At 44.7% G+C, this 16,324-nt stretch overlaps 1 protein-coding gene across 1 annotated transcript; it reads right to left on the minus strand.

Moving 5' to 3' along the window:
* Positions 1-1,923: 1,923 nt before the first annotated feature.
* On the minus strand, positions 1,924-16,088 carry SYF2 (SYF2 pre-mRNA splicing factor). Its single transcript, XM_043995080.1, is given in 9 exon segments — positions 1,924-2,166; positions 5,216-5,314; positions 7,265-7,355; positions 8,866-8,907; positions 8,910-8,969; positions 8,972-8,981; positions 10,679-10,804; positions 15,680-15,814; positions 15,959-16,088. Coding segments are annotated over 9 exon segments (753 nt in total). The 5' UTR covers positions 15,983-16,088; the 3' UTR covers positions 1,924-2,000.
* Positions 16,089-16,324: the final 236 nt, after the last annotated feature.

The raw sequence follows: 16,324 nt of genomic DNA on the forward strand, positions 1-16,324 counted from the left end.
AGCTGTGATAGACTTTGCTTTTCTCAGCTACACAATAATGATCCAAGTACTCATGATGGGAAATGCTTTCCACATACAGAAAAAGAATTGTAAAATTTAAATGCAGATTTAACCATACTATTTTTACTTTTTATTTTTTTTTCTTTCTTGAGGTTTTTTCCTTTTGTTCTGATTCTTTCACAACATGACTAATGTGGAAATAAGTTTACTGTGATTGTTCATATATAACCTGTATCAGATTGCTTGATGGCTTCAGAAGAGAGAAAGTAAGGGAGGGTGGGAGAAAAATTTGAAACTCAAAATCTTTTTTTTTTTTTTTTGGTGAGGCAATTGGGATTAAGTGACTTGCCCAGGGTCACACAGCTAGGAAGTGCCAAGTGTCTGAAGCCAGATTTGAACTCAGGTCCTCCTGAATCCAAGGCTGGTGCTCTTATCTACTGTGCCACTTAGTTGTTCCTGGAACTCAAAATCTTACAAAAAATGAATGCTAAAAACTATCTTTACATGTAACTGGGAAAAAAATATTAAGGGGGAAAACAAACACCTAACCCTATATTAGAATTTTCTTTCCAACTTGGTCTTGGATGTGGCTTTTCGTCCATTCAAAATATTTAATCACTTAGATATGACTCCATCTATCTAGTATTGGAAGTGTGTGTGCGCGCACGAGCGCACATGCACACACGTGTACGTGCATATAATTATAAGGATACATTAGGACCTTTAGGTTTTAACCCTAATCCCGTGATCCTCAATGCTTACCTCTACCTTACTTAGGATAAATAAAATCAAAATTTAGCATTGTCACCTTTAACTACATATAGAGCCAAGCTGTAAATGGGGGAAAAAATTGAAGCAATTAACACTTATTTTCAAGGAAGCCAAAATTTAGCGTCTTTGGGTAGCTAAATGGCACATTGGATAGAACACTGGGCCTGGAGTCAGTAAGACTCCTCTTCCTGAGTTCAAATCTGGCCTCAGACACTTACTAGCTGTGTGACCTTGGGTAAGTTACTTAACCCTATTTGCCTCAGTTCCTCATCTGTAAAACGAGCTGGAGAAGGAAATGGAACAAACCACTCAAGTATTTTTTTTTTTTTTGGTTGGGCAATGAGAGTTGTGTTTTGCCGAGTGGTCACATAGCTAGTAAGTTCAAGTGTCCAAAGTCGGATTTGAATTTAGGTCCTACTGAATCCACGACCGGTGCTTTATCCACTGCACCACTTAGCTGCCCCCGACTCCAAGTAAATCCCAAATGGAGTCATGAAAAGTCAGACAGGAGCACTTGGCTTATACCTTTGCTGACATTTGGAATGCAACTTTACTTAGCCACCTTTAAATCTATGCTTAATACAACTATTAGCTGGGTATGAACAAAATCCAGACAAGGTATACAACCTTACTGGCTAAAAGGATGACCTAGACATATTGGGGCACAAAGTTCTGCTAAAATAATCTTCCTAGGTGTTAAATAACAAAGGATGGATGACCGCAGGGCGTACTGGAGAGGACTTTAGGTACAGGGTGGAAGAAGTCAATAGTCTCTGGATCTCCTCTATCTTGAATTCTTTGATTCACTTAAGCCTAGAGAAGAGACAGTTGATGCCCTACCCACAGATAACTCACAACACCATGTAAGAAAACAAACTTTTGATGTATGTACTTTATATATGTTTACAAAGCATTTTCACATACATTCTCATTTTAACCTCACAACAAACAGCCCTGCAAAGTAAGCACTAGTTCATTACCCTCATCTGACGACTGGAAATACAGGCATAAATGATTCTGTCAGTGATGTCCCAGGGTGGGGCAAGTTCCTTACCAAGACTGGTCAGCTCTTTACAAGTTGCATTTTTCCTAAAATAGCATTACTTTGAAGTATGAAAATATGCAAATTTAGAAATGCAGCTGAGCGTTAAATACAAGAGTATGAATCCTTCTTTATTTGTATAGTCCACTGATAGCAATTTACTACCATGTCCAACGTTTCCTGAAGTTTAGACAGCCGTTCCTCTCTCCAAATTCTGTTTGATTTCAGCTGTGTATTTCCCATAGAATCTCTCTGCTTTCTTGTTGAATTTGGCATTTCTTTCATTAATGTAGTCAATATCAGAATCATCATTATAAGGACGCCTCCGACTGTATTTTTCTCGTTTCTCAATTCTGCAAAACAAGTTTTTTAAAAGATTAAAACTTTTTGGTCTTTTGGAAATGAGAATGACTAAAGGCTAAACTTAGAAAAACATGATATGAGAAATAACATGTTCCCATTTAGAAACAGTCTAAACCTTCAAAGAATGAAATTGGGACTTCAAGTCCAGGAAGTTAGGGATTTTCTTACTGATGAACCCTGTTGTTCCATCTCTCCTCCCTCCATCTTTCCACCCCCAAACCTGTTCTTCATCCTCACCATAACCTTCAAACCTCCACCCCTCAGTACTTTCCCAGGTCTAAACACCTACACCGCCTATACATTCTTCCCTGTTCTTGAACTCCTGGTAATGTAATTCAACTCTCTACTCCTCTCAAATACTCCCCCCACCTCTCCCCTATATATTTTGCCTTCCCAAGCCTCAGCCTTGGATGAGATCACTCTTATCATCTCTTGTCTTTGCTTCTACTCATATGCTGCTGAATGAAGCTGGAAAATATCAATGAAATTGTGACAAATGGGTCAACTTAGATTTTTCTTTTAACATCATTTCAACTGGACCTAATCAATTCACCATCCCACCCACCACAGTGGCTTTTCTAAACCTTTTTGTCCTTCTTCAAACATCCCATCCCACCCCAGGTGAGAACCTTGCCTTTTACTGAGAGCTCCTTCTCCCCTCCTTATCTCAGGCACTGTCTCTTCCTCTCCTATCTCAAACATCGATGTGGCCCTTCTAGCCAAGGATAGTCCCTCTACACGTCCAAGTGCTGATATTCAATCTCATTTTTTCCAACACACTGCCGCCTCCATTATCCCAACTATCTGCAAACATGCCTGTGTCTTCCCATCTCTGCTAGCCATACTTCCATACTGCTCCTCCCTCCCATGGGTAACTCCTCGAGAAGGCCATCTATGATCAGTGCCTCCATTTCCTTTCCTCTCACTCTCCTCAGTTCTGCATTCTAGCCGTCGACTTAGTTCCACTGAACTAAGTAACCGATGGCTTTTCTCAATCCTCATTCTTCTCCATCTCTATAGCTGTCCCATCACCCTCTTCTCCTTGAAACACTTCTGTTTTCAGGATTCTCCTGGTTCTTCTCCTACCTGTCTGACCACTCCTTCTTAGACTGCTTTGCAGCAACCTCATATAGGCCCATAGCGAGCACTTACCAACTAAAGGTGTTCCCCAAGGCGCTGTCCTGGGCCCTCCTCCCTCTATACTGTTTTGCTTGGTGATCTCATCTCGATGCAGGTGATTCTCAGATCCATTTGTTTAACCCTAATCTCCCCCATCTCCAAATGCCTATTGGACATCTTGAACTAGATGTCCCATAGACATCTTTTTTTTTTTTTTTGCTGGGCAATAAGGGTTAAGTGACTTGCCCAGGGTCACAGCTAGTAAGTGTCAAGTGTCCAAGGCCGGATTTGAACTCAGGTACTCCTGAATCCAGGGCCGGTGCTCTATCCACTGTGCCACCTACCTGCCCCTCCCATAGACATCTTAAACAACATTCTAAAGCTGAACTCACTATCTCTCCTCCAAAATCTTGCCCTCTCCCCTCCTAACTTCTCTTTTGTTGCCCAGGTTACCATCCTCCTCCCAGTCCCGAAGTGTTTACTTGGACTCATAACCCCCCACTCTCCCTCACCCTTCTAAATCCAATGTCTCACCCATGCCCTTTTCTCCCCTCTAACACTGCCCCAACCCTGATGCAGGTCTTCATCACCTCACACCTGGATTACTGCAATAGCTGCTGGTGGGTGTGCCTGCCTCAAATCTCTCCCCTCTATAATCCATCTTCCACTCAGCTATCAGATTCATCTTCCTAGAGTGGCTCCCTACTCACTCCAAGATTAAATGTAAAATTGTTTGGCTTTTACAGTCCTTCACAATCTGGTCCTCTCCTAATCTTCTAACACCACTCTCCCTTCCCCATAGGCTTTAGCCTTCTCATAGTCCATTAACAAGATATTCCATCTCTGGCCTTGGGGCATATTCACTACCTGCTCCCCATACCTGAGAGTTTCCTCTTCCTCATCACTGCCTTCTGGCATCCTTCAGTTTCAGCTAAAACCTCCCCTCCTACAAGAAGCCTTTCCTGATGCCTATTAATGCTAGCGCCTACCCACTGAGACTACCCCCAATGCACCCTGTGCAAGTCGTCTCCCTGTTAGATTATGATCTTTGAGAACAGGTGTAGTTTTTTTGCCTTTCTTTTTCTCTCCAGTGCTCAGCACGGTGCCTAGCATATGTTAATAAATGCTTGACTAATTGGCTTCAAGGATCAACTACTCCAAACCCTACAACCTCTCAAATTAAATGTCTGCTGACTCTAGCATGGAAAAAAAAAAATTTATACTTAACACTCTCTTTTTTCCTTTACTAGACATTAAGCTCCCTGAAGGCAGGGGCTTCTCAATGCCTGCACATACACAGAAGGCCCCGGAAAATATCTTGTTTAGGTGAATTTTCATTCCCAATATCTTCTGATAACTTCACCTTAACAACTACTTATATGTATTAAATTAAGCAGTACAAATAACTCAGATACATCAATTTACTCACAATTCTGGTAGGGCCTCAACGTACTGTGATGTTACAAAGTAAAAAATGGGAATGATTTAAATTCAGAACTTACTCTTGCAATGACTACAATAGTTGCATCAACACCCTGCTTTGATTTTTAAAAATACTATTAAAATTCAACTTCATAATAATCCCTCCTCTACAAACACTTCACATGAATGACAAGCACAAAATTATTATATGAGAAATCTGTATTATGACAGCAACGCCAAAAGAGGTAAAAGTCTCAGCATGTTAGGAAGATTCTCTCTGGTGTAGTATTTACAGGATAATGTGGACAATAGTTTCATGGATGAAAAGGCACAGGGGGAGATCGCCAGTCTGCAAACATTGGAAGAAATACGTGCCTCTGGGAGATCAGAAATGAACTGATGTAATAAACAAGTCAAGACACTGTGCGAAGTTAGGATAGCAGTGGTGTGCAATGGTAGTCTGCATGGAAACTGCTCAACTCCCAGGCTTGTACTTACTGTTTTTCTAGATCTATAACCATCCTATCGATTTCCTCTGTAGAAGGTACATGTGTTCCATGAAGAAGACTATTGGATGTTGGGTAGAATTCTTCTCCACTGCAAGAGATCCAAATTAGAACATTATGAACCCATATTTTATCACAAATGCTGAGCAGTGGGAATATGAAGTACTGAATTTAGGACTGAACAGAATCACTGAGAATGTTAAGTCTTGAAAGGACTTTAGAGACTAGCTCAACTTTCCCCCAGCGGCCCCCCAGACAGTGCTGGGATGGGGAACAGAATCCAGGGCACTGAATTCCAGAATCCCAGAGTTGGAATTAATCTCTCTAAGGTCCCTCAGTCCAACTCCTATCTAAAGAATGAATGCCTTCTACAACTTCCCAGGTAATCGGTTACGCAACCTCCATCTGAACACTGGATCACATAGATGACATGATGCTTGCTCTGGCAGGGGGGAGGGGGAGAAGCCAACACTTATGAAGGGTCTCCTATGTGCCAGGCACTACATTAAGCACTATAAAAACATCCTCTCATTTGACCCTCATTTACAGACTGAGAAAACAAGGCAGACAGAGTGCAATGACTTGCCCTGATTCAGAGGCTAGTGAGTGGTCTGAGGCTGGAAGTGAACTCAGATCTTCCTGATTCTGTGTCACTTCTGTACAGCCAGACTCAGAGACATGGGCATGTCCTCAGAGATGCAGGGTGCAGACTGTGCCAAAAACAGCTCCAAACGTCTTCTGGCAGGAGCTGGATGACTCCTTGTCAGTACGTTGTAGAGAGGATTCCCAGTCAGGTTTGGAAGCTGGGCTAGAGCAGGTGTCAGACATGCAGCCCACAACAGTGTACCTGAACCGGATTATCTTCTGAAGCAACAGGTTACATTTGTTTTCTTGCACAGTTCTGATTGGTGGGGAGTTTTTCCTTATCTTTGCCCATCTAATTTCCACTTAATGGGTCTTAGTTTTTGGCTCTGGGACCAAGCAGACTAACTCCTCATCCCAGGAGGGGAAATGCCTCTTGCTGTTCCTCAGATCTTAGCCTTTGCTTCCAAGGCCTTCCCAACCCTGTGCCTCGGTCCCACACTTTTCCTTCAGCCTGAAATCGCCCCCCGCCTCCGCCCCCAACCCCCCACTGCCGTGCTGGACTTCCTGTTTTACTTGTTGTTTGTCCTTCATTCTCTTTTTCTTTTTCTTTTTTTTGCAGAGCAATGGGGATTAAGTGACTTGCCCAGGGTCACACAGCTAGTAAGTGTCAAGTGTCTGAGGCCGGATTTGAACTCAGGTACTCCTGAATCCAGGGCCGGTGCTTTATCCACTGCGCCACCTAGCCACCCCCTGTCCTTCATTCTCAAAGAGGACCATGCCATCAGATTTAAGTGAGGGAGGGCTGTGCAAAATCACCAGCCTCACTCTCTCCTCCAGAGCCATATGGTCCTGGTGGTAAGATATACACCAGGATTGGGGGCAGCTAGGTGGTGCAGTGGATAGAGCACTGGCCCTGGATTCAGGAGGACCTAAGTTCAAATCCGACCCCAGACACTTAATACTTACTAGCTGTGTGACCCTGGGCAAGTCACTTAACCCCAATTGCCTCACCAAAAAAGAAAAAATTAAAAAAAAAAAAGATATACACCAGGATGACTGAAGATGGCCCTTGACGTTTAAGGCAATTGGGGATAAGTGACTTGTCCAGCGTCACAAAGCTAGTAAGTATCTAAGGTGAGATTTGAACTCAGGTCCTCCCTGCTTCAGGACCAGTGCTCCATCCGCTGTGCCACCTAGCTGCCCTCCTGTTCTACTACTGCGTTGTTAAACAGTCTCCATGTAAAATTTAAATACTCTACCAAGTACTTCTGAGACAGACAGTACTTAAATGACTGCTCCAGGTGGTGGTAGATACCAGAGCCTCTTCACTGGGACCTAAGGACATCCTCTGGGGGTGTACAGCACTAGGGATGGCACAGACCTTTGCAGTGGAATAGATGGTGTTTATGTTAGGAAAAGAAACAAAGGTTGATTGATCTTGGATCCCAGTACTTACTGTTTCTCTCTCAGTTTTTCATATGTTTCCATATCAGGTTTGATCTGCTTGGTCAACCGATGATACTGGCGCAACTGAGCAGCTGCATAGTCTTTAGAATAAAATGGGAAATTGTTTCGTTACAGACAGTAATTTATTCATTTCTCTGTTGGAGTCTTGAAGCAATAACAGCACACAGATCAGCAGGGTAAAGGCTCCCTCCACTACAGATGGCAACCGCTCCATGCCTTAGGAAATTAGCTTCATTAATTGCTCTGACCAAAAATACCCACAACTTAGCGGCCAACATGCCTCTGAGGGCAGAAGTAGGAGCAGGGGATAGAAGCTGTAGAGGTGCCTTTTCGTTGGCTGTCCCAAAGTGGAAAGGACTTCCTGGGGAGGTTAGAGTCAGGGTTCTCCCTCACTAGAAGCCTTCAATTTAAAGCCTATTTCAAGCACAAAGGCCTGGTGCATGGCATGTGCACAATAAATACTTTTCGATTTACTAACTTATTAGACAACCCCATGGTCAGGTATATCATAGAGGTTTTTTGTTCAAGTACAGCTGGACTAGACAGACTCTAAGATCCCTTCCAAATCCAAGATTGTTTGAAGAGTGTTGCAGGCCCAGGAGAAGAAAGGGATGGGAGGGAGAATGCCGAGTTAGAATTTACATGAGAGAAATCATTCTTCTGCTCAGGCCACCGTGTGTTTCCTTGGCCTACTCTGAGGACGCCCTTCACTCTGGACTTCCGAGACGATGCCCACAAAATTCTTCTGACTCCAACACATAACCTTTGGATTGATTTGGTTAACCTGAGAATTCTGGTTTGACCAGTACTAGGGAGTGGCAACGCACTCCTGTCCCTTTTATGGATGAAGAGCTCTCTCACCAATCTGTTCACTGAGAACTAGACCAAAGAACTAGAGAGAGGCCAAAAGGAGCCTGGCCTGGCTAATGCAGTTCTCTACAGTCACCTAGGCTGGTCCTCAAGCATAGGCTGATAGCTGAAGCCTTCAGACTGGCAGATGTCAAAAAACTTGGACTCTGCTGCCGCAGGACCAGGCTCACTTCCACGCCATGAACATGACTTTACTTGGGGGGTGAGAGTAGACATGGTAATCATTAATCAGGTAAAACCCCCAAGCTTTCTCTGTAAGAGATGCCTGAAAATGCCAGGGATACTGGGATAGTGTCTATATCCTTAGAAAATGGATGATCTAAGTTTTAATGCCATTTTGGTCTGAAAAGTGAAAAACACCATCTATTGAGAGCCTGTTTCCACACCCAACCAGAGACGGTGATTCCCATGTGCAGATTACATTTCAGCTGTTACACAAGGCTTGAGGAAGGGCCTGCCTGACAAGAGCAGTGGGAGGCTGGTGAGGACAGCAAAGGACAGCTTCCACGCTGCACTGGCAACCCTGAAGTGATGAGCCAGAGCAGATGCCTTGAACAACCTGATCAGATCCTGTACGGAGCATTTGTAGGAGACGAATAGGCATGAACGGCTTTGGGGCTTCACAGGCATGAGCCCGCCCCAGTATGAGAATCTAGGTGTGCCCCACTGAGGAGGCGACCTCACTGTGAATCAGCAATCTAGTCAACGAAAAGGATTTACCTGAAAAGCCCAGATCTGGGTTTTTCCTCTTCTTCTTTCTCTCCACCTTTCTGCATCTTCCGCACTGATCTCCAGTAACTTCACTCGTTCATAGTCTTCCCCCTTGCAGCACATTCCTAAAAGATCAAAGCTCTTTTAAAAAAAATAACCAAAAGGGCGGCTAGGTGGCCCAGTGATAAAGCACCGGCCCTGGATTCAGGAGTATCTGAGTTCAAATCCGGCCTCAGACACTGGGCAAGTCACTTAACCCATAATGCCCCGCAAAAAAAAAAAAAATAACCAAATAGCTGAATTTGTATCTTTGTGTGATATTTTCTGCAATAAAAGCTTCACACATGATATTAAATCAAAAGACCAGGGACTGAGAGCTGGGAGGGACCTCAAAGACTATCAAGTCCAACTCTCTTATTTGATAGCTGAGGAAATGAGCTCAAGATATATAAAGAGGCCAGGGTCATGCAGGTAGGAAGTATCTGGGGTGGAATTTGATCTCAGGTTTCCCTCACTCCAAGAGCAGCTGGGTGGCACCATAATGCACAGCTTGCCAAGTCTAGAGGCAGGGAGACTCATCTTCCTGAGTTCAAATCTGGCCTCAGACATGTACTAGCTGTGTGACTCTGGGCAAGTCACTTGACCCTGCTTGCCTCGGTTTCCTCATCTGTAAAATGAGCTGGAGAAGGAAATGGCAAACCAGTCCAGTATCTCTGCCAAGAAAACCCCAAATGTAGTCACAGAGAGTTGGATACAATGGAAAAAAATGTCTTTCCTGACTCCAGACCCATTGCTCTAACCATTATATCATACTGCATTCTCCAAAGAGCAAAGAGCACCACCCCATTCTGCACATGAGGCCCCTGAAGCCCAGAGCGGCGAGTCAACATCACAGAATTATCCAATGATGGTGATGGGACTCAAGCCTAGTTTTTCCAGGGGTTCAATTACTATCTTCCCATGTCTCTCCTGGGCTCCAGTCCCACATCACCAACTGCCTGCTGGACATTTTAAAGGATATTCTTTAGGACCTAAAAATCCAACATGTCTGAACTACAGTTTATTATCTCCCCAAGCCCTCTCTGCTTCCAGACGTCACTTTCATTGGTTACTGCACCACCATTCTTTCAGTTGCCCACTGTTATAACCTGTGTTATCCTTGGCTCTTCACCCTTCTTTATACCATACATCTAACCAGTTGCTGGATGGTGTTCTTACCAGCTCTCACATCCACCTCCAGTTTACAACTCAAACAACCACAATCATCTCCTATAATCTCCCAACTTCAAGCCTGTTCCCATTCCAAGACATCCTCCACTGAGCTACAAAGTGATTTCCCTAAAGTTTGGGTCTAAATGTGTTCGTTCTTCCACTCCAAGTCTCTGCCAGCTAAATATCTTATGATCCCATGACCCTGACCTGGGGTCCCAGTTTTTCAGTATCTTGGGCATTAGTTACTTCCTTCCTTGGGTCTAATGTGCTCTTTCTGTAAAACCAGAGTCAGATGAAATCACCTCTAAGTTCCTTCCCGGCTCTAAATCCTAGGATTTAATGACCTGATTTAAAAAAGAAATAATGACCCCAATCCATTTCCACAGTGCTTTTTTACAGGAGGCCATGTTTTACAATATGAGAATCAGCTTTAAAAAGCCTGATTCCACAAAGAATCACAGGTTTAGTGTTGGTGTCGACTGTGGAGATCATCTCATCTAGCCATCTCGTTTTACAGCTGGAGAAACTGAGGCTCAAAGAGGTTGTGACTATGCCAACAGAGGTAATACCTGGTCAGCCCCAGCCAGAAGTACAGGATGGTTGTAATTACCTTCTTCTTTTCTTCAACCTGAAGTTCCCATTCCAAACGAGCCTTCTTAGCCTCCCAGTTTGCTGGCAGCTTGAGCCTTTTATCTTCTTCCACAACCTCCTGATGATTTAACTTTCGGGCTTCATTCTAAAGACATGAGAAAAATGTGTCGCCACCACAAAAGACTAATATGGAGAAATACCTAGATGTTGAAAAATCAGGACTAAACAAATTGATGTGAGTCTAGAGTCTCAGGGCCAAAAATGCCTTGGAAGATTCTCCAGAGTCCTCTTATTCCTTGTAAAAACACGACTGATGGGGAGCAAATTTTAGATGCAGAGATCTTTTCAAATGAATTACCAAATGGTTAACAAGAGCTAGACACACAAACTGAAGAAAAATAGAAATAGACACAGTTTTAGTCCAGTGGAAAGAAGAGATTCGGAGCTGGAAGAAGAGTTAAAAGTCACCCAGTTCCACACCTTCATCTTACAATTCAGATGAAAAAAACTGAGGCTCAAAAAGGTTTTCAATGACTTAAGTCACACAAGAACTAAGAAGCTGAGCTAGGTATTAAAAACTGGACATGGAATCAGGTGACCAGTGTTTGAATTCCACTGATATTAGCTATTCGTCCCTAGGCAATTTATGTAATGTCTGTCTCAAGTTTCTTCATCTGAAAAATGGGGATAATGCCTCTCGCTATTTTACAGGGTTTTTGAGGGGGAAATGCTTTGCAAATTTAGAAAAATAAGACAATAAGACAAGTGGTCAAAGCATATGAACAAATCACAGAGGAATGCTCCAGATGATTAAAAATAGTAAGGGATGGATAGAGCACTGGCCCTGGAGTCAGGAGGACCTGAGTTCAAATCCGGCCTCAGACACTTAACACTTACTAGCTGTGTGACCCTGGGCAAGTCACTTAACCCCAATTGCCTCACCAAAAAAAAAAAAAATAGTAAGGGAAACGAACATCAAAACCCAGTGAATTTTCTTGTTGCTCTCAAGTACACACCCGGTCACCCTCCATTCTTCCAATGGCCTGACATCCTTCCAGTTTACATGGGTGGTAATCTCGGTCTCACCCTTGACTCTCACTCTCACTATCCCATACGGCCAACCAGCTGCCCAATCTTACTGTTTCTATTTCCACAACATTTCTGAAATGTATATCCTCTTGTCCTCCCACAGCAATCCCTGCCATTCAAGCCAATGTACCCTCTCTCCTGGACAACTACAAAAGCTTCTTCTTTGGTCTTCCTGCCTTGCACCTTTCCTAACTCCAATCCAACATCCATATATAGCCACCGGAATGAATGTCCTACAGTGAAGGTTTCATGTCAGCCCCCTTCTAAATAAACTCCAGTGGCTGGCTCTTTATCACCACTAGGTTTGAAAATAAGGAAATACTTGTACTACCCAGCCTAGGAGGTGTTGTAAGGAAAATGTTTTGTAAATGTGAAGTTGTTACATAAATGTGAGCTCTTGTTTTTCTTGGCTCCTTCCTTTCCCTTATCCACTGTCAATCAGTTGTCAAGTGCTGTGGATCCTGCTTCCACAAGACTTGTTTTTTGTCTTCTTCTATTCATTACTGATATTACCTTGGTTCAGTTCCTCTTGCCTTCTGGCCTGGCAATTACTTAACCCGGTGTCCTGCTTGCAGTCTCTCCCCCTTTATCCTGAACTTCACTCCAATACAGAAATAATCTTCCTAATGGGGAGATCTAATCACAAAGCTCGGCACCTTGACACCCCTCAGCTGTTCACAGAATAAAATACAAGCTACTAGTCATGTCTCCATGATGTGGCTCTAGCCTACCTTTCAAATCTTATTTCACAGAGGCTCAGAGTTGGAAGAGACCCAAAAGGCATCTGGTTTAACGCATTTCCAAACAAGTATCTCTGCTTTGCAATCCTCACCACTGGCTCCTTTCATATGCTCTTCCCTTCAGCCAAACTAGTCTCATTCAGAAAGTCCCAGCGATGTGCCTAAAAGCACTGTGCTAGGTGCTGGAAATAGACAAATACAAATATTCTGCCCTCAAGAAACTTACATTTTACTGTGTGGAAAAAACATCCACAAATAAGTAAATACAAGGACATCAGAGGAGAGGAAAACTCATTAACAAAAGGGAGGATTAGGAAGTCATTCATAGAAGAAGTCACACCTGAGCTAAGTCCCAAGGAAAGATAAATAGTCATTCTGATAGGCCAAGGTGAAGCATAGGGATCTATTTGTGCAATTTATTTGTTGTTTTTTTTTGGGTTTTTTTGCGGGGCAATGGGGGTTAAGTGACTTGCCCAGGGTCACACAGCTAGTAAGTGTCAAGTGTCTGAGGTCGGATTTGAACTCAGGTCCTCTTGAATCCAGGGCCGGTGCTTTATCCACTGCGCCACCTAGCCACCCCTATTTGTGCAATTTAAATCAATAGGGGCAGCTAAAATGAGGAGTTCAGGAAATAGTAGGCCAGATTCACTAGAAAATCTAATATGAACTGAATGATGTATAAGAGGAATGGAAAAGCAGGTTAGAGTCAGACAGTAAAAGGCCTTAAACATTGGGGTGAAAAGGTTTTTTGTTGTTGTTTTTTTTTTTTTGGCGGGGCAATGAGGATTAAGTGACTTGCCCAGGGTCACACAGCTAGTTAAGTGTCAAGTGTCTGAGGCAAGATTTGAACTCAGGTCCTCCTGAGTCCAGGGATGATGTTTTATCTGCTTTGCCATCTAGCTCCCCGCCCCCCCCAAAGCAATATATGACATGGTGAGACCTGTGGCTTAGAAATATTGCTCTGGCAGCTGCCTGGATGACTGGATGGAGCCTGGTAGTTAGGTGGCACAGTGGATAGAGCACTGGCCCTGGATTCAGGAGTACCTTGAGTTCAAATCCGGCCTCAGACACTTGATACTTACTAGCTGTGTGACCCTGGGCAAGTCACTTAACCCTCACTGCCGAGGGGGGGGGGCGGTGGGAGAGGAGGAGCCAGACCACATGGACACAGATCCAGCCCAAAGCTCTGCCAGAGAAAGAGACCTCAGGAGGCTACTTCTGGGATCATGCCCAGACCAACTGCTTCTGTGCATTTTATCCACTAGGCCTAGAAGACACATCACCGCTTGGTGAAATTACTACTTTTCTCTGAGGCCCAGCTCAGGTGCCAGGATCTCCAGGAAGCCTTCAAAGACTGCCCATGGGATCTCTGAATCTTGCTGACCTCTCTGAGGCCTCCATTTATTAATTTAGCTTGTAAAACACTCATTTGTTTACATTTAGGGTTTAAGCTCTTTGAGCTTAGAAGTAGAGGAGGTGAGGCAGCTAGGTGGCACAGTGGATAGAGCACCGGCCCTGGAGTCAGGAGGACCTGAGTTCCAATCCAGCCTCAGACACTTTACACTTACTGGCTGTGTGACCCTGGGCAAGTCACTTAACCCCCATCGCCTCACCAAAAAAAAACCCCAAAAAACAGGAGGTGTGGCAGAGTCAAATGCTACTTCTGACAGACACTGACTTTGTGATCCAGAGGCAGTCACAATTTTTCAGGCCTTGGGCTCTAAGAATCTAAGTGGCAGAGATTTCAACCTGCATTAGTAGAGGTAGAGGTAGTTCCTATCCCCATCCTGACCAAAGCACAAGACCCTGGACCTGGAAGGCCTTTAATAAGTGTTTGTTAAACTGAATGGACAAAGAAAAGGGATGTGTCTTCCCCTGAGCTCTGAGGCACCCTTTTTAATTTCCCAGAACCTAGAGCCTCCCCTTTGTACACAAAATGTATACTTTATATATTTCTAATTTACTTATTACAGGTACTTACAAGAGGATGCTTAGCACTTGTAACAAGGGGAAAGCAGATGTGCTCGTTTGCATAGCCATTTATACCAAACCAAAGGAAACAATATTTTCTTTATATGCCAGTCAATGGACATTTGTTAAGTATCCACTAAGCTTTATCAGATAAAGAGGTGATAACTTTATTGAACCAGTCCTCTGACTTTTCTTTTGTAGTCACTGTTGTTGTTCTTTGTCCTTCATTCTGAAGAGGACCATGACATCAGGGAGGGAGGGCTGCGCAAAGTCACCAGCCTCACTCTCTCCTCCACAGTCATCTGGGCTGGAAGGCAAGATATACACCAGGATGACTGGAGATGGCCCCAGATGTTTGAGTCAATCAGGATTAATTGACTTGCCCAGGGTCACACAGCTAGTAAGTGTCAAGTATCTAAAGCTGGATTTTTTGAACTCAGGCCTTCCTGACTCCAGGGTGAGACCTAGCTGCCCCTTATGGTTACTCTTAACAGGGCTCCTTTAGCTCTTAAAAAAAAACCTGTCTTTCAACAATGGATAAGTCACTTAACGTGTGTCAGCCTGTTTCTTCAACTGTGAATTGGGGACAATGGGAACCCTACCTCAAGGTAGCTGGGAGGATCAAATGATGTAATATGTACATTGCTTTACAAACCTTAAAGGGCTATAAACATGTTAGTTGTTATTGCTAAGTGCTTAATGGGATCGCAGGTTTGGAGTCTAACACCATCTAGCGCGCCCCCCCTCCCCCATCTGACAGATGAGGAAACAGGTTCTGAGAGGTTAAGTCACTTGTCCAGGGCGACACAGTAAGTCTCCGAGAGGGAGGATTTGATGCCAGGTCTTCTTGACTCTAAATAATCATGCCGGACCGGCTCTCCATTAACTACTTACACAGCGTTTATCATTCTTGTGAATATTAATAATCGCGATCGTGTCTAAGGTTCTCAAAGCGCTTTACACACACTATCTCGTGATACGCTCCTAACAGCCCCGCGAGGCGGGTGCCACGATCACCCCCGTTTTACAGAGGACAAAACTGAGGCTGCGCGGGGGCTACAGCGAGTAAGTATCCGAGCTCCCGCAAGTCCAGAGCTCTGTCCAACACACCCCTTAGCCGTCCCAGCTCCTACACTGTGACAGCAGGAGCTCCGAGGCAGGTGCAGGCCACGCCCCCCCCATGACCCCCGTGCCCACCCCCACTCCGGGGCCTAACTTACCCTTTTCAGGTGCAGCTCCCGGAACTTCCTCAGCCTCTCCTCTCGCTTCTGGGCAGCCCGCGCCTCGGCCGCCGTCAGGGGTTGCTCCTCTTCCTCCTCCTCCTCCTCCTCCTCCTCTGGGGTCTCAGTGCGGGCCTGCACCGCCGAAGGGACAGTCAGCCAGACCTGGCTTCCCTCCGCGCGAATAGTCCCGCGCCCATGGCCTCCCCGACATCCCGGAGCTCCGGCCTCCCCGGGTTCCCCAAGCTCCCCGACCCCTCCGGTCTGAACCCCCACTACCTCAGCCTCCACTCCAGACGCCATCGCCGCGAATCTCTCCCCCACCTTCTCCCTGCTTCCGGAAAAATAAGGAAACCACCTCTACAACATCCGGTCGAACGCTCGTCCGTCAGTGACGCATTTCCGGAAGCGGGTGCCCGCCTCCGGCCGAGACTCCGCCCCCGACGTAAATTTATGCTTAGAAGAGAAAGCGGACGGGGTCGGGAGGGGAAGAGTTGGAGCTTTGCGCAGGCGCAAAAGTAATTGACGATCCCCGAGGTTTGAGTAGGCAGTACAAGTTCCTGAAGAAGAGGTGATTTGGAAACGATTGAATTTCATGAGGGAAAACTAAAGCATGTTAGAAAAAGATCCTAAAACCAGCTAACA

This window comes from Dromiciops gliroides, chromosome 3 (genome assembly GCF_019393635.1).
Source record: "Dromiciops gliroides isolate mDroGli1 chromosome 3, mDroGli1.pri, whole genome shotgun sequence".
NCBI lineage: Eukaryota > Metazoa > Chordata > Mammalia > Microbiotheria > Microbiotheriidae > Dromiciops > Dromiciops gliroides.